Raw genomic sequence first — 18931 nt, forward strand, 5'->3', positions numbered from 1 at the left:
TTTGGGAGTTGTTCAGCTTGAGTTATTTCGATAATCCGATAGATCGACACAGACTATAAATATCCTGAATCTTCATTTCTCCCTTATCAACTCAAATCACTCCGGTTATATCTGAACACGTAAGTAACTCATATGCAAAGGATTCTGAATACCCCTGATTATTGACTAATGTAATCACTCTCCGTAAATCTGAATCTATAATTTATTCTGTATAAAGGTTTCTGAACATTTTCCTGATACATATGAATCATAGTGTGATTCTAAAATATCAACCTTAAATGTCAGATTAGATCGACTGACAATCGATTTCCTTCGATATGACCTCGTTTATGGAATCCGATCAAATTTCATCAGTTTCATGTTATCTATTCTGATAACTACCAAGTGTCTCTAAGAAATACTTGGATATCCTAGTATGTTCCACATGTACTACATGACGATTTTATATGCTTTTAAATGAGTTTCACCGAAATTATTGATTTACTAGTTTATGAACCGTGACAACATGTTATATGTTTTTCGATTACGGTTTTCACCGAAAAATGTGAATTATTCATGATTTATGACATCATTGAATCTACTGGTTTTATGAACTATAGTTATTTGAAAAATGTTATCAGGTTTCCTATTTTCATTAGAAAATATGATCTTAATAAATCACATGCTGAATATTTTTATGAGACAATACTCGATGTTCTGAATACAGTTTATTTTGATATGTGCAAGGGTAAGCCTTACAGTTTCCCACAGGTTCCTTTGATGTGTACAAGGGTAAGCCTTACAGTTTCCCCCAGGTTCTTTTGTTGTGTGCAAGGGTAAGCCTTACAGTTTCCCCCAGGTTCATTTGTTGTGTGCAAGTGTAAGCCTTACAGTTTCCCCCAGGTTCATTTGTTGTGTGCAAGGGTAAGCCTTACAGTTTCCCCCAGGTTCCTTTGTTGTGTGCAAGGGCATGCCTTATAGTTTCCACAGGTTCCCTTGCTGTGTGCAAGGGTAAGCCTTACAGTTTCCCCCGGGTTCCTTTGTTGTGTGCAAGGGTAAGCCTTACAGTTTCCCCCAGGTTCATTTGTTGTGTGCAAGTGTAAACCTTACAGTTTCCCCCAGGTTCCTTTGCTGTGTGCAAGGGTAAGCCTTACAGTTTCCCCCAAGTTCCTTTGTTGTGTGCAAGGGCATGCCTTATAGTTTCCCCAGGTTCCCTTGCTGTGTGCAAATGTAAGCCTTACAATTTTTCCCAGGTTCCTTTGCTATGTGCAAGGGTAAGACCTTATTGTTTTCTAGACTTTTTTGCTATGTGCAAGGGTAAGGCCTTATCGTTTTTGCAGGCTTCTTTGCTTTGTGCACAGGGTAAATATGTTTTAAATTGCTACAGTTTTAAAAAGATCTGTATCTTTTCACTGGTTTTACGGGAACACACTAGATAACCTATTCTGATCTCCTGAACTCAGTCATCCGTAATATTTCTCTTAACTAAAAGCTCAATGTCTGTTACTACCTGAAATATCAGTAGGATTTCTGTTCAACATAAAGATATGTAGATGTCTGAACCGATAAGAAAATATATGTTTATATGTATCTGCACATTCTTCAGCATCATCTGGTAGTTCTGTATTACTGAGCTGCTCACTCTATTACTCACCATTGCAGGTTAAAAAAATTGTACCAGTACAACTATCAACTTCAGTAAAGGAGTTCTTCCGGCGTTGTTTGCAAAGTATGATACATGTGATTAGGGGGCATGCAATTGTATTTTATTTTATATACGAGTCTGAAAATTTGTTTTATTTCTGAATACTGATATATGATTTTATGAGTTTACATGTTCTGATAAAAAGTTTTAAATTTTCCGCTATTTTTACGATAGGTCGCTCCGATGGCCCTAATGTGACAACCCAGATCGGATCAGGTTACCTGCATCGGACTGAGGGGGTTACAGTTATAATCAGTTACAGATCTTGTGTACATCCAAAGAAATGGATCAACTTTCATTATATTCACAATTAAATGATGTAATATATAAATGTCTAACAACACAATCTTTTTTTCCCACATATTTAGAAGATAATCCAACACCAGCAACAGATTGTACATTATTTTTAAGAAAATAAAAGATCCAGAAAAAAAAGTATGTTCAAAACGAGGATCGATGAAAACAGACAATTTTTTATATCAAGTGCCAATGTAAATGGGTAAATCCAAGAACAATAAAGCTCCTCAAGAGGTAAGATGAATGTGAGGTTGAGGCTTTATCAAAATACGAAAGAAAAGTTATTTGCTTCTTTGAAAGGCAACATTACCTTCAGTTCTTGGCAAGGGAACATCTAAAGGTGATGGTAGGTACCTGATGAGCAAAGCGAGAGTTCCGATAGCCAGTCTTCATGAGTTGCCCCCAGATCCTATGGAACGTTTTGGTGAACAAATAAAATAGCCATTGTAAGTATCTTTATTGAATGGTCGCTTAAGCCCGATAGCCCCTTGACAACTGAAAATTATCCCAAGAAAAAAAAATTGTTCTACCTTTTGGTGACAATCCCGTTGAGCCTGTTGATGAGCAAAACACACTTGATCCCTTCGAGACTGTTAAAAAGAGACGGTTGAAAATAATATCATTAAAAAGCTTCAAATCTTCCGTCTGCCACTACTGCTTAAAATACATCAAGGTTCAAAGGCCTGACCTCCAATTCACCCAAAGTTGAAATCATATTATGCTTTTCATCATGACGAAGACTTTCAAATCCAAGTAACAAGAACAATTCTTTACTAAATAAGAATGAAAGGAAAAGGAACCAAAACAAATAAAAATAACAAAATTTACTTGAGCAAAGATGTAAAATCTCCATTGTACTAATGATTTGAAGCGATCAAGTACAAATTAATACGAAAGATATAGAAGGAAATTTTTAAAAAGTCATCACTATTTTTTAAAGATATTGAATCCAGGGTTCCAATATAGAATTTTACATTGTCGTTATGCGTGAAAACAGGAGGGGTAATGATACTAAAGACATCATTCAGGGGTAGCAGTATTGATGACATCATTTTGAATGATAAAATCTTAAAATCGGTGCTTACTTGAGAGACCACTTCAAATGATGAACTTGGTCTTCAACAAGATCACGCTCGTTCCTCAACAACCTTAGTTGCTGCATGGAAGTACATGTATCAGTTGCAAGGAATCAAAATGCTATGATAAAACAGGAACGTAGTAAGAGTTCTCATGCTTTAAAACTTCTACACGTTTCGTGCTGAATTCCCCTCAAATCTTACTCAACAGATAGATGGACCATGAGATAATATAGATATGGATTAATGAATTCCTATCAAGACAAAGGCAGCATATCGTCGAAGTTATGCCACTTGTGTGATTACAACACATTCTTCTTAATGAATTAAAGTTTTACAATAAATTACCCAAGCAGTTTGATACAAAATTTTAATACCATGATAAACATCTCAATTTAACATGATATCAAACAACATGTAAATCCACCTTTCGCTTATCTCTTAATTCCCTAAGAAATACAACCTCCCTCTCAAGCTCTGGAACAACTAGCATTGTTCTCCATCCTAATCATAAAAAAATACAGAATTCAAAGGCCACATACATCAAGAGAAAAAATGTTAACATCATATACAAAATATACTATTCGCTTATTTTAAAATCGTGATCATGATACTATTAACGAGAAATAAAATATATAAATTTTGGTGACACAAAATTTTAAGTTCCCAAAACAACAACAACAACAACAAAACCCAATTTCCATGTGCAATGGGATAAGGGGGAGGTAGGGTAGTAGGCTGCCCCCAACGCCAGGTTGGGAGTAGCTTCCGTGGAAGACCTCCGGCAGTCAGAAAATCAGAAATATAGATAAAATGCAATGCAATGCATGTAAAAATAAATACATAAATACATAGTTGAACAGTATTCATATGTAGTCATTAATATCCTATGCGCGTCTTATATGGAAAGTAATCCCTGCAAATAAAACCCTGCGAAAAAATCTCTGCATATAGACAGTAACGTTAGACCCGACTAAATTTAAAAGAGGAAACATGAAGAGAATGATACACAGAAGCCAACGATAGCAAGCCCAGTTCTAAGCCTTCATAAATACCAATAACATAAACGTATAAAAAGTAGAAGTCATGGAAATTACTACAAAGGCATTAAAAGAAGACAGAGATGATACACCCTATAGATGTGACCCACACTACTCGACTACCCTAGTCTTAAGTCTCCATAATTTCCTATCAGAGGTCATGTCCTTGGTAAGGGCTAAATCCATCAAATCAGATCTCAAGCAGTCTTCCCACTTCCGCCTTGGTCGTCCTCTCCTTCTGGCACCGTCGACTGTAATCGACTCTACCCTCCTGACCGCATCCGACGGTAGTCGCCTAAGGACATGCCCAAACCACCGTAGTCTTCCCTCCCTCAATTTTTCGGAAACAAGCATCACCCCCAAGGACATCCTAATAGCAAAGTTTGTTGTCATATCCCACAGAGTCCTACCACATGTCCATCGAAGCATTCTCATTTCTGCGGCCTCTATCCTTCTTATGTGATCCTTCTTGATTGCCCAACATTCTGATCCATACAACAGTGCTGGTCTTATTGCCATTCTATAAAATTTTCCCTTGAGTTTTAGAGGCACCTTCTTGTCACACAAAACTCCAGTAGCGGCCCTCCACTTTAGCCATCCCGCCTTTATACGGTGTGTAACGTCATCATCTACACCCCCATCTTTATGTATCATAGACCCTAGGTACTTGAAACAATCCTTTGAGGGGAGAACGTGTCCTTCTATGCATACTTCTACATCTTCATCGTTTTGGTTCCTACTGAAGTTTGAACATAAATACTCTGTCTTTTCAATATTTATCCTTAGACCTTTTTCTTCCAAAGTAGTCTTCCAGGTAGCCAGTCTACTATTCAACTCAGATTTTGTTTCAGCAACTAGGACAATGTCGTCAGCGAAAAGCATACACCATGGTACACCGGCTGGTGTCACACAAAAGATGTCGTCCATAATCAAGGCGAAGATGTAAGGGCTAAGAGCCGACCCCTGGTGGAGTCCGATTTCCACCGGGAATGCATCGGTGTCGCCAACTGTAGTCCTGACGAATGTAGTAGATCTACAGTACATATCACGAATCGCCCGGATATAAGCAGTTGGGATCCGTCTCGTTTCCAAAGTCTTCCAGATCGTATCGCGGGGAGCACTATCATAAGCCTTCTCAAGGTCAATGAACGCCATGTGAAGATCTCTAGAATTTTCCCTATATTTCTCCATAAGCCGTCGAAGTAGATGAATCACCTCCGTGGTAGACCTGCCTGGCATAAAGCCAAATTGGTTTTCCGAAACCCTAGTAACTTGTCTCAACCTTGCCTCTATCACCATTTCCCATAGCTTCATGGTATGGCTGAGTAATTTAATACCTCTGTAGTTACCACAACGTTGGGGATCTCCTTTATTCTTATAGATTGGTATCACCGTAGACTCTCTCCACTCCTCTGGCATCATGGAAGTCTCTAAAATAATATTAAAGATGTTGGTCAACCACTTAACTCCCTCTTCTCCTAGGGCCAACCACACAGTAATAGGAATTTGATCAGGACCGACAGCTTTGTCCCTTCCCATCTTTCTAAGAGCCATTTTGACTTCCTCAAACCTAATCCTACTTGTAGGGCAGTCATTGGCCATAGTATGATGGTCGGCTGACCCATCCACGGTACTATCTCTACAGGGAGATGCACCATCATTAAATAAGTCGAAGAAGTAACTACCCCAAACCCTCTTAATATCATGATCTTTCGCTAAAAGAACACCATTGTTGTCCTTAATAAACCTAATGCTACCTATATCCTTTTTCCTATTCTCCCTAGATTTTGCAAGCCTGAAGATGTCGTTTTTCCCTTCCTTGGTGTCTAATCTCTTGTACATTTCCTCGTATGCCTTATCCTTTGCTTTAGCCACCATTTTCTTGGCTTCCCGCTTTGCCTCATTGTATCTTTGTTTAGCTGTCGACCTTTCTACGTTGTATCTTGTACAATGAAATCATTAGAAATATTGCATACTTTTACAGCAAATATAAGAACTAATATCATCTAGTTCTCTCTGGTATAAACATTGCATTTGATTCAGGATTTATTGTTCCTACATTCTTCTGCATTTCAAGTGTTGAATATAATTAATTGAATATTTGCAGTCTAGGCAAAAATAATTGCAGTCGAAATAAATTCCATCTAACAGTGCGGCATTAATACTACAAACCCCTTTATGTGTGTGTGTGTGTCTCTGTGTGTGTAGGTTTATATATGGAAAACCAAACCCCTTTTTATTCCATAGACTTAGATATATATTAGAATTCTCATACTCAGATGGGTTTAAAGCTCCAATCTAAGATGATTAAATTAAACAATAATGGTCGATTTAATTGCTACAACGAAAAGGGAAATGGAGTAGAAAAATAGATATCCCGAGAACCTTCTTGCTGCGCAAAATATCTCCATAGATATGGTCCCCAACATAGATAACCTAATAGAAGCACGAGAAGAATTAGATTATGAGGACAACACTGAAACAAAATCCATCAGTTAACTCGGACCAAAATATGTAAAGTACTTGGTATGTAATTCAACAAACTAAAGATACAATGATCCAAAATAAATAAAAAATAAAAAACTTATGAAGTCAACAAGTCATTAATGATTCGACAAATCAAAGAAAGAATCACCTGTGAACTTGACTCTACTGAAAGCAACTTATGTAGATGACCAACACAGCCACCCAGACAAGTTTGAAGAAAATTTGGTAAAGACAGAACTCCACTTTTTAATACTAGATAATATTCAAAATACCTGGAAAACTCGACATCTTTTGCTTAATCCTTTTGGCAGCACTTTCAGTGAAGTATTTCCCACCTTTTATCAAAGTAAAGTTTAGGTCAGTAAATGAAGATTACACAAAAAGCATTCTGCTAAGTGAAATACTGAATGAGAAAAGCATATTTCACCCAACCTGAGGCATAGGAGTGCCATTGTCAGTATTGAGGAGCATTCCAGACTCCGGTTCAACCTCAAAAATATTGGCACAGTTGTCAAGGAAGAGGCCAGGTTTTGCACTGTTTGAATAATTTCACTTTCAGAATCAGAAATCAAAGTATATAACAGATAACATGTGGGTTAAATTCTATGATTAGTACTTGCACTATGTATAAGTTATGGATTTAGTCCCTGTACTTCAATTTGGTCATTTTTAATAACTGTACTTTTCAATTTTTGAATTTCAGTCTTGATTCATACACTAGTTGTGAAATCTGTTAAATTAAATTATGTCATTAGCCTCTATATTATAGATTAGTTGTAGATTTAATTCCAGGTATCCAATTTGATCATTTTAACTCGTGTAAGTGAATTTTATTGTCTCTGTATTACTCGAGTCAAGATAGAAATTTCAAGTTTTGAAAAGTACAGGGACTAAATTGACAAATTGGATTATAGGTACTAAATCCATAACTTAAGCATAATATAGGTACTAACCATAAAATTTGACCTAAGATGTGCTACAGATTAATAAAACCAAAATTAATATTAGGATTATGTTAAACTCAGTTGAAACCAATTCATAAGTGCAAATTGTGAAGGGTCAAAACACCAGCATTTACAATCTATAATATGAAAAAAATATTAACATGACCTGCCAGTGATGACAGCATCGAAATATTGGAGCCAATCAAAATTGAAATTAATACCACCATCCATTGTGTGCGTTGCACAAAGAAAATTCATTACAATATTGGTGTAGTCCCATAAACTTTAAGAGATATAATCAAGAATCAACTGATTGTTGTGCACAACCTCTTGGAAATGGAAATCAAAGAGGTAATAAATATAAGTATAAACACTTTCAATAGGAAAAAAAGCCTCGAGAATCATTCAAATATGAAAGAAAAACCATTTGTAGAATATGTACATTATGCTTTCTTCTACTAAGGGCAAAAAAAGGAGTAGAAAATTCGAACTGAATCCCATATTACCCTTGGCCTAAACAATTAAAACTTGATATCACCAAGAAGTATCTACCTGTTTGTCACCAAGAACGTTGAACGGCCAGAATTCCTTAGCAGATTGAGCATAGGTACTATAGAGGTATCCTCATTGATGTACCCGAAAAAGAAATGGAAAAAACTATATGAAAACCGCTACAAAATGCATTATAAGGATATGCTCAAACAAAGATCAGTCTGACCCATTTTTAAGTCTTCATGTGAATTTAAATAGAGAGTCACAACGGTTATGAAACTTAGGGGCTGTTTGTTTGCCTCTTAATGGAACCATTCAGCGCTAAATGTTGAATCCTTCAGCATTCAGCGCGTTTGTTTCGCACCTCTGAATGATTTAGTGTTGACTGATTCAGCAAAACAGTGTTAAATGATTCATCACAGAAGTATATTTTGAATGATTCATTACAAAAGTACATTTTGAATGATTCAAAGCCATTATCAAACATGTCACATTCAAAGCTAATTCATACAGAGCCTCCGAATCATTCAGCGTTTAATCATTCTGAAGTAAACAAACAACCCCTTAATTGTAAACTAAATTATAAAACTAATGCCACTTTTCAACTTAACTTTTAGGATCCTTTGCAACCATTTGCTTTAAGGTTCCATCTCGGTGGCACAAATCAACTGCAGCCCGAACATCTTAATACATGTGAGAGTAACTGAAAGCATCATATATAGTTGGCATTGCTTAATATACAAGACCAGATAAAACGAACTACGATTTAAATACCTAATAATTTTTCCACCATATGCTGTATTCAAGGATCAAACCATGGAGTTTGTTTATTACATTCATGTCCAGCAACTATATAGCTGGATCATATCTAAATTCCAACCACAATGCGCTATTTTAAAAGATATTATCTTCTTAGATGCTTAAACATGCAGTGCCAATGACTACTTATTGCAGTGATTATGAACAAATGGCCACCAATTGATAATAGCTCTCCAAAAAATATTATAATATTCCAGAAGAGTAGAAAAAATTGGAAATATAGAAATTTTAAGAGCAACAAAAAGTATATGATAAAGCAGGAAAAAATTTCTTACTCGGGAACTTTTCCAGGATTCTTGTCCCTAAAGTCAACAAGTTGAGCAAACATGTATGCTTCAGCTAGTGAAAATAGTGTATCTATAATGGCATGATCTGGCTCATCAAAAGTATCCCGTATGAGTGTATTCCCATAGATTCCAACTTTATCTTCCTCGGACAACTCTCTGAAGCCATGATATGCTACTTTCACATACTTATGTCGATCCATCTGTAAAAGACAACCATAAATACAAATCGTATTCAAGCAACGTAGATGACAGAGAGACAGATAAATATTCCATCAAATTGGCTAGGAAGAATCTATAGCGGAAATAACTGAGTCAACCTTTAAGATGTTGCCTCTCTTTTTGTCAAGGACCAAACCTCTGAACATGTATTTCCAATCAAATGTCCACTCTAGTAACTGCATTAAATTTTATCCTTATCAACGTGCCTCTACATACCACTCAAACTTTGGCAACATTCTTTCTGAGATGATGTACAAAATGTAGAAAGTAGACAAACCTCTTGAGGATAGCTCAAATCATAAACCAATTTTCTTATTGTGCCTTCATATGCAAGGACTCAAACGTCTCAGGCTTATATTGAGCTAAGGTGTAATCCATATCAAATCCAACAGCAACAATATTCCTCATATTCAATGATCTGTTGCAGAAAATCTGTTTTCCTATATCAATTTTACATCCTCCTTCAAGAGATGACCATACATTTGGTTTCTCACCACCATGAGATTGTAATGCTTTATCACCTAACATGGCCCCATCATCATAGTCCATTAAGTAGCGAGAATCTGACTGATTATCCCCTAAATGGATTAGCAGGGAGAACCAGATTAGCATTAATGGTAATAACAGAGTCCATTGCATAAATGTAGTAGCCCTCATGTTCAAATGGAATGAATATTACTCAAAGTGCTATAAGTAGAATGAACAATGATCCGCTTTCTGTTTGATCATTATTTCAGATAATTAGCAATGAAGATAACAAGTTGAATAACAAAAAACAATCAGATATTCACGAATCAAAACTCATGACATCGCACCATAAGATTTTCGCGAGAATGCAAGTTTTAGAGCGTAGAAACGAACCAGGTGATTTATATTAACTTGTACCACACGTCACCAATCATTATTCAAAACAAATTATTATAAACCCTGGTAACTGGAACTTGAGGTTTTTTCCTTCTAAAAACTCAATTTATTAATTAAATTAGCTATGAAAGGCATATACTAGTTCGAAACCATAAGAGAGGGAGGCTACTGACTAGTAAGAGTAAACAGTGAGATTTTTCTGTAGTATTTAGACAGAAACTTGAAACCTTACCTCAGAAGCCAAATCAAAAGATCACGTAGTATGCACCACGTTGAGTTCCGAGCCTAAGAATCTTCGAAAATATGTTCCAATTAACACCGAAAACGCGAATTTATCAATCAAAACTAACAAAAGTTCAACGGAATAAAAACTCCCACGAAACAAACAGTTCCCTCAATCTCAACCACAACAAACCCCAAAATGCAAATGCTAAATGCAACAAGCAAATAAAAAAAATAGTGAAAGAATAGCTAGTAACCTGCGGCAAGGATAGCTTTTAATCTTGGCCGGAAGTTCGGAGGAGAAGCGATGAAACCGGGAAGAAAATGGAGCTGGAAAGTCAGTGGAGAAGAAGGAGCGCCAGAAGGCAACTGGTATTTTGGGAATTCGCGTGGTGGAATTAAATATACATCTTGAGAACCAAGAGAAAGAGCGAAGAATTCAAGTGGGACTGATAAAAGCAGCGAATCTAATTCCAATGCTTTAAAAGGAAAACAAAGGAAATGTGCGGTGACAAGTTAACAAACGAGGCTGCAACTGAAACGAAACAATTAAATTGAGATAATTCCTTTGTTTGGTTCGGAAAATGAAAAAGAAAGAAAAAATTATTTACTCTAGTACGCAATCTGAAATGAGAACTGGATTGTACATTCCATGTTGCTAAACGGAATATGGCAACCGAGGGAGGAAACGGAGGCGACTGGAGAGAGAAGTAAGTTCTTATGATCTCAAATCTCAGCTTTCACTCCACCCCGAAAAAAAATAAACGCTGTAGGAAAACAATCTGTTTGTTTTTTTCTTTCTTTTTTTCTCAAGGATGTATGAAAACAATCGAACAAACAAGATGGAGGGACACGTGCCATCACTAAGGAAAAGGGCAGTTATATAATGTCTTTATGGTGAATTTTGGATTTCTTTTCCTTTTTCAAAACTAATGGCGGCGAAAACTTAGTTTTATAGTTAATGATCTAATTTATTATTATTGAAATATAATTATATAATAATTCAATTAATTTTAAATTCATAAGAACGAACAAGTACTTAAAACATTGATAATTTAATATATCAACATTTAAAATTCATAAGTGTAACATGCTGTGGATCGTAAGTCTTTTGCTCTTGTTGTTATTGATAGTGTTTTTTTTTAATCTGCAAACTACTTGCCCTTCCTCTATAATGTTGATCTTTCTACAGTTCTACCACATCCAACAGTGAGGATTATACATGTAGATAGCGTTTGATTCGCTGGAATGTTTATGAAAGAATTGAAATCTGTGAAGGAATTGGAATCTGTCAGGAATTTGAATCCAATTCTATATTCTGTTTGGTTGGCAGGAAATTGAATTGGAATCCAATTCTATATTCTGTTTGATTCGCATACATGTCAGATGAATTTGATTTCAGTAATGTAAAATGAAAGGATTGTATTTCTTGTTTTTTTTGCTTAATTTTAATTTGTTTTATGAATTACATGTGGCAATATATTATAAAAAATTTAAAAAATTAATTTTAATTTTATTGATTGATTATTCATTTTAATAAATTATAAAAATCATGCTAATAAACATCATAAGTTAAAATCATCCCAATTAGAGATGATCATGGGTCGAGTTGGGTCGGGTTTTTGGTCCACCCGACCCGACCCAAGAACAAGGTAACCTCCATCCGAGACCCGACCCGACCAAAATAAAATTTCACCCGACCCGACCCGAATATATGAATTAGAAACCCGACCCGACCCGAAATAATAAAAAAAATATTTTTATTTAATAAAAACAGTGACTTAATTGGAAAAAATATAGAGAGAGAGGGGTATTATTGTAATTATTCTTAAATATATAAGGTAAAATTATATATTTTTTTTGGTCGGGTCGGGTATTTTTCACCCTAAACCCAAACCCGACCCGACCCGAATATCACACTTAAAAAAACCGACCCGACCCGACCAAAATAAATTTTCACTCAACCCGACCCGAATATATGAATTAGAAATCCGACCCAACCCGAAATAATAAAAAAATTATTTTTATTCAATAAAAAATGACTTAATTGAGAAAAAAATTATATATAAAGGGGTATTATTGTAATTATTCTTAAATATATAAGGTAAAATTATATATATTCGGGTCGGGTATTTTTCACCCTAAACCCGAACTCGACTCGACTCGAATATCACACTTAAAAAAACCGACCCGACCCGACCAAAATAAAGTTTCACCCGACCCGACCCAAATATATGAATTAGAAACCCGACCCGACCTGAAATAATAAAAAAATATTTTTATTCAATATATAAATAAATTACCAAAAAATTGATGAGGATATTATGGTCAAATTTCAATTCCCTCCAACAAGATAATTGAATTCCATCGTAGAATGGATGAAATTCACTTTCCCTCATTTGATGGAAAGTTGAAGCCATAAGGGTTTCCAATTCCATTGGAAAACTTGAACCAAACATAAAAAAGTTATGAAATTGAATTCCAATTCCCCCTAATTCCAAGAAATTCATGCCAATCAAACGCCACCATATAATTTTCTGCCCGTACCTTTATTACTACATTGTCTGAGAACAATTGACTTCAGACGTTTTACCTGTAGAGCTCATGTAAGTGGCTCGGTTATGTGTTTTTAGTACAAATGAGGATAGAGTTACAAATGCAAATTTTCGAAATCTCTAAGTTAATAAACATTACATTTATAGCTATATGAATCAATTGAAAAAAATTTCAAGCTCAAAATCCGATTCTTAAATCTGATTCCAACAATAGGGAGTGCTATTAGTTGAAAATGGAAAGCATATTTAAAAGCTAAGTGCAAAGACTTGGATAGTTTTAAGCAGCGTAATAATTAACCTAAGCACGAGACTTTAAGATGTGGGTCATGTTCCTACTGGGAAATGTCCTCATCGTTCATGTTAATGTTCTTTCGTCTGACTTCCTCGTATTTTTATTACCCTCTGTAATCTTAAATGATGGCTAACTTGTCATTTTCAAATTACCTTTTTTCTGGTAAAAGACGATTGCAGATTACTTTATTATTCTTTCCATATGTTTCTGTTGTTGAGATGTTATCAATAACCAGATTGACTAATACGGCCCTGGAAATGTTAAATCAAACATTCATTGGATGACAGCAAGAGCTGTGTTGGAGCCCAACATTTCGATGTTCGGCTCAGCTTCTGGCTTTTGCACGTGCTCTTGCAGTCTAAAATTTGAGTCTCCCAAATGCTTCAAAGAAGATTAAAAGCAATATTTACAAATTGAATTGCTAGCCAGACTTGAATCTTTATTCTTGCATTAATGGATCTCAACCAACTGAACTAATATATTTGGCGCCAAAAAGTATTTTAAGCATTAAATCTCTACTTCGAGAAACAATCACAATCTTCTGTTGGTTACCCCTAACATATGCTGTTGATATTAGAATGAATTGGCGAGAGATTCTGTTCAGTGGGCAACTTCAATCAAACACTGGCTTTGCTGAGATTTTCCGATGGGAACTATTTAACAAAACAACTAGACAAAAGCTATGCAGAGTACAGATAAGGAGGGTCCTACAGGCAAAGCGCGCGCGTCTGGGTGTGGCAAGTGGCAAAAACTCTTCACTTCTCGTTGTTGCTGCTGCTTTTTCCTGCTATAACTAGACTAGTGTTTTGACTTTTGTCTATCAGCTGAGTCTCGAATTAAAACTAACCCCACGCGCCACTATATCAACTCGGTAAACACTTGCCACTAAAGTTCTCATTATTAATGCAGTAGCTGCTAGCTAACCTTTCTTTCCCGAGTAATCAAGTTCTTATTCGTTTGCTTAGCATTATAAACATGGCAAAGGAGAAAAGATAAACTCAACTAAACTAGTAATATTAATAATAAAAATAAAAATGGAGTAGTTTAACAAGAAAAATATGTATGTTAATAGTTGAAACAACTTTAATCTGATTTAATTCATATAATGGTAGAATAAGAATAAAAACTATCTTTGCTACTTTCAATCCTTGTTTGTTTATACCGGAAAATATATGGAATAAAGAAGATGGTTAAGAAAGGCCAGTTACTGCATGTCTGCAATCAAGAAAAGAAAAAAAATAAAAGCAAGGCCTTTTGCATAGTGCTGTTCTGTGTCCACATTTGGAACAGGTGAATAGAGCAATAAATTTGATGAAACCAAGAAGCTTTCAACATGAAACCTGGAAATTTCATCTTCATCCTACTCAAACATGAAAAGCTAAATCATTTTAATATTCCTTTATTGGAGCTACCATACAAGTGTGTAGTAAACAAGAAAAAATGGATTTACCAGACTTCATTAAGGCAAACTGAAGCAATTTTAGCTGCTCTTTCTGGGTTTGCTTTTTCTTCTTGTTCTCTTTGTTGGAGGCTCCTTTGGTGATACTGCTTGTCCCTCTCCTTTCTTCATCGAAGCTGATGATGCCTCTGCCTTTGCCTGTGGATTTTGCTCTTGTTGCGGCTCTTCTTCATCATCTCTCTGTTGTTCCTCGGTAGTTTTTAGTTTCTTTGATCGACTCTCGGTAACTTCAGCTGCTTCCTCTTCTTCACTTTCGGTTCTCTCAACAATCTTCCGTGGTCTGCCTCTCTTTCTAGGAGTCTGAAGCTGAGATTGTTGTTTTGCTTCTTCTCCTGCTGATGAAGCCTCAGCTATTGCTACTGAAAGTTGCTTGGTTTTTTGAGGCTTCTTCTTCTTACCCATCAAATCGTTCCTTATCAATAAGCTTTCATTCAAAATCAAATCTCCAATGGATTCTTTTAAATTACTATCCTTTTTAATGTTGACGCTTCTGTTTATTGGATCCAAAAGAATTCATTCAAAATATGCTCCTTGGTATGCATTTTTTATACAACACCCTAAAGCAACTGGACCAATATCAAGATTCTGGAAACCCCATTAATACAATCTCTTCCTTTTTCGTTTATTTTCCTCTATTTCTCTATTATTCCATATACAATATATCTACAACTAAATACCAATATCAATAGTAATTGCTTCTACTTGCAAAGAATAAACAAAGGCCATAAAGCCATTAAAATTACTTTTCTTTTATCTGTCAACCCTATCCATTCATTCCTCTGTGTGTATATATAAATATACACACACTATTCTTTTGCAGATAAAGAAAAGACAAGTTTTTCTTTTATTTCGTTGAATATAAAGAAGTCCAAAATCTAAGATAGACTTAATATAAAATAAAGTTTTCAAATTATATTATTTTTCGTTTAAATTATTTTTTTATCAATTTAAATGTGTAATGTTACAAATGTTATTATTTTAAGTACCGGCGTTAAAAAATTTCGTTAAGCGTCATGTTATTGTAGTTTAAAAAATATTTAAAATAAAAGATTAAAATATAATTTCTTTTCAGAAAAATCTAAAATTTTCTAAAATCTTAAATTAAAATTTTGAAAACTTTTATTTCAATCCTTATATGCACCCGACCATCGCTGTCGATCGAATCTCCACAACGACACAACCACCATCACTATCCTTTGAAATCATTCCAATCGCCATCACCAAATATTTAGTTTAGATCAAATGTGATAATAAACTAGTTTATTCTTATTGTGAATCTTCAAAAAATAGAAAACAAAAAATACATTGATGACTCAAGCCCATGACCAAAGTAAAATTAAGTAAATATTATGTTGAATATAGCAGCTTTGAGTGTCAGTTACGCTTGTACACGTGTCAGAGGATGATTGCTCTAGGTGGTCATCTAGGAAACAGAAGTCTATTTCACATTCAACCATGAAGGTTGAGTACAAAAGTCTTGCCGATGCTACTGTGAAAGTAATATGGATCAGTGCCTTGCTTACAGATATGGGTGAAGTTCAGGCTATACCTCCTACCATATGGTATGACAATTCTGGAGCTATTACAATGAGCATTAATCCAGTTTATCATGCTCAGTTCAAACATGTTGATCTGGATGTGTATTTCGTTCGTGATAAAATTATCGTTAAACAACTATAGGTGCGATATGTGTCGGCATTTTATCAAATCCCGGATGATTTTATAAAACCTTGGCTTGAGGTGCTTTTAAATTTTTTCGCGACCGAATGAATGTTCAATTTATTGACCACGAAGAGAAAAGGTAGAGGGAATGTTGAATATAATAGTATTGAGTGTCAATTACACTTATATACGTGTCAGAGGATGATTGCTCTAGGTGGTTAGGCTGATGTAAGCTGTTTGGTTGTTAGGCTGTTAAAGAAACTGCATAGGGTTTAGAGTGCTATATATAACACATATTCCAACAAGCTTGATTTTCAACGTATTTCAACATATATCAGTTACCAACAGGCTGCTGGGTTTATAGTTTATGTTCTGATGGTCAATAAGCAACAGGCAGCCTTGTCTCTGATTGCCAATTGGATGAATCATTATACAGAGAATTTTATGCCTTCATCATTAGCTGAAGTTCCCTAAAAAATTGCAAGCTGGCAGGACGGGGTTGAGGGGAGGGATTTTCCTTCTAAAAACATTTTTTTAATTTTTTTTAAATAAATCTTCAAAATTATCAAAATACACACATATCATTTAGCAAAAACTTTTAACAGCCGTTACGGTCGGAGCATTTAACGTTTATAACGTTAGTTAGGTATTTTGATTTACCAAAAAATAATCTAGACACCTAAAATAAAAAATGTATAATTTGACCATTTATTTTTATATTAAGTCACTCAGCAAATAAAGGAAAAATAAATAAGTACGTCTGATATGGAACAATACAAAATATATAATACTAATTGGATAAATATTAGGGTAAATTACATATTTAGTATCTAAACTATTAATTTTGTTCTATTTTGGTATCTAAATTTTATATTTTTAAAATCATATATAACATTTAGTTTAAGTTTCAATTTAATACATTGTCGTTAAAAAATTAACAGAACTGTTGACGTGATATTTTTTTCCAATGATGACATGGTATTACCTTATGGTGGCACGTCAACATTTCTGTAACTCCCTAAACCCGACCTAAACGTTACGACCAAATCTAGAATGTTAAGTTGATCACCAAAGTGATCCATAAATTAATTCAAAATTTTTAATAAAGTGGATTCAGTTTTTTCAAATAATTTATACAATTATTATCATTTCATAAAAAATTAAAAAATGTAATTTAAATCTAAGACTATGATCCTCGAGATGTTGAATCGATTCTAACATCTTGAAATATCTAAAAAGGAGAAATAAAGGGTCTGAGCTATAGAGCTCAGTGCGGTCAAAACGTGCAAATAAACAAAGTAATTAGAAAAAAAAAACAATCATAATCACAGTTTGAGTCATAATATTCATGGTACGAACAAATATGCAAATGTAATGCAACCATACACCGTACACCGTCCGAAGAGTAAGTTCTCCATAACCACTCTCTACAACACACCATCCGAAGTGAAGTCCGTCACAAAGGCAGATGTCACTGAATCCAAAGAGAAATTCACCCCATCGAGTGAATATACTGAACTTCCCCTATCAATCCCAACCCCATGTGTTATGGCATCAAACTATACATATTCGAATTTTGATCCGATCCAAATGTAATAACATTTACATAAATTTCAAAATCCAAATACATAACATAAATTTCGAAGCCGATATGTAACATGCATCACATAATATATTTATTCAAATTAAATTTAATACTATATTATAAAAAAATCATGCTTCAATACAATTTTCAATCAATCAAACAATTGTGATAGAATAAATTTAGCATTAGATATAGACACATATAAATTCAGATACATCACCACGACATCAATCAGAATTTGTTTATTTCAGATTCAACAAAAAAACTGTTAAACATAATTAAAACAGTTGTAGCACGGTAAGACATGCACCTTAGATCGTATAGAGATAAAGATACTAATGAGCAAAGACTCTTGTGGTTGAAATCTTGAGTTGAAGGTTTAGTGGAGAGATGACATACGATCTTAGAAAAGCTAACCAAATTAATAGTAATTGAATTTAAAACGAAATAATAAGAAAAAATATGAATTTATTCTCTATTTATTTCATGACAATATATAGGGTTTAGGGAAAAATACTTTATAAATTAATAAGATCAAATTCAATTAAAATATAGATAGAGATAGAAATACTATTTAAAAATCAACTCCAAAATAAATAGTTTAGAGAATATATTTTAAAATTAAAATAAATAAATAATATAATAGATAGTATAAAATAAACAATTTAAGATAATAAGATAATATTTATGAGATAATAAAGAAAAGAACCTGAAATAAAACAAACTTAGGAATTACACTATAAACAAAATTCTAAAACCGAAAAATTTGAGGAAAATTGATTACTAAAAATAAGTTGATAAAACTACAAGATAAGTCAATATCTTTAAAATTAGCATTTATTCAATTTAGTCCAAAACTAAATAATTGAAGCCAATAAATTTTTTAATTTATCGAGAATAAAATATTAACCTAGATTTTTGGGGTTGACAATATTTGTTAAAAATTT

At 34.3% G+C, this 18931-nt stretch overlaps 1 protein-coding gene and 1 pseudogene across 1 annotated transcript; both read right to left on the reverse strand.

Moving 5' to 3' along the window:
• Positions 1–2167: 2167 nt before the first annotated feature.
• LOC120167618 lies at positions 2168–11292 on the reverse strand (annotated as a pseudogene).
• Positions 11293–14503: 3211 nt separating this feature from the next.
• LOC120167496 (transcription initiation factor TFIID subunit 11-like) lies at positions 14504–15175 on the reverse strand. The gene is made up of 2 exons (XM_039176492.1): positions 14729–15175; positions 14504–14638 (listed from the first exon to the last, which is right to left on the reverse strand). Exon 1 carries the CDS (start codon positions 15137–15139, stop codon positions 14759–14761), a length of 381 nt encoding a protein of 126 aa, XP_039032423.1. The 5' UTR covers positions 15140–15175; the 3' UTR covers positions 14504–14638; positions 14729–14758.
• Positions 15176–18931: the final 3756 nt, after the last annotated feature.

Source organism: Hibiscus syriacus, unplaced genomic scaffold (assembly GCF_006381635.1).
Source record: "Hibiscus syriacus cultivar Baekdansim isolate YM2019G1 unplaced genomic scaffold, ASM638163v2 tig00111689_pilon, whole genome shotgun sequence".
Lineage (NCBI taxonomy): Eukaryota > Viridiplantae > Streptophyta > Magnoliopsida > Malvales > Malvaceae > Hibiscus > Hibiscus syriacus.

Bases quoted from the DNA above. Each gene is read 5' to 3' on its own strand.
- LOC120167496 (XM_039176492.1), bottom strand. From the start codon at position 15,139: ATGGGTAAGAAGAAGAAGCCTCAAAAAACCAAGCAACTTTCAGTAGCA.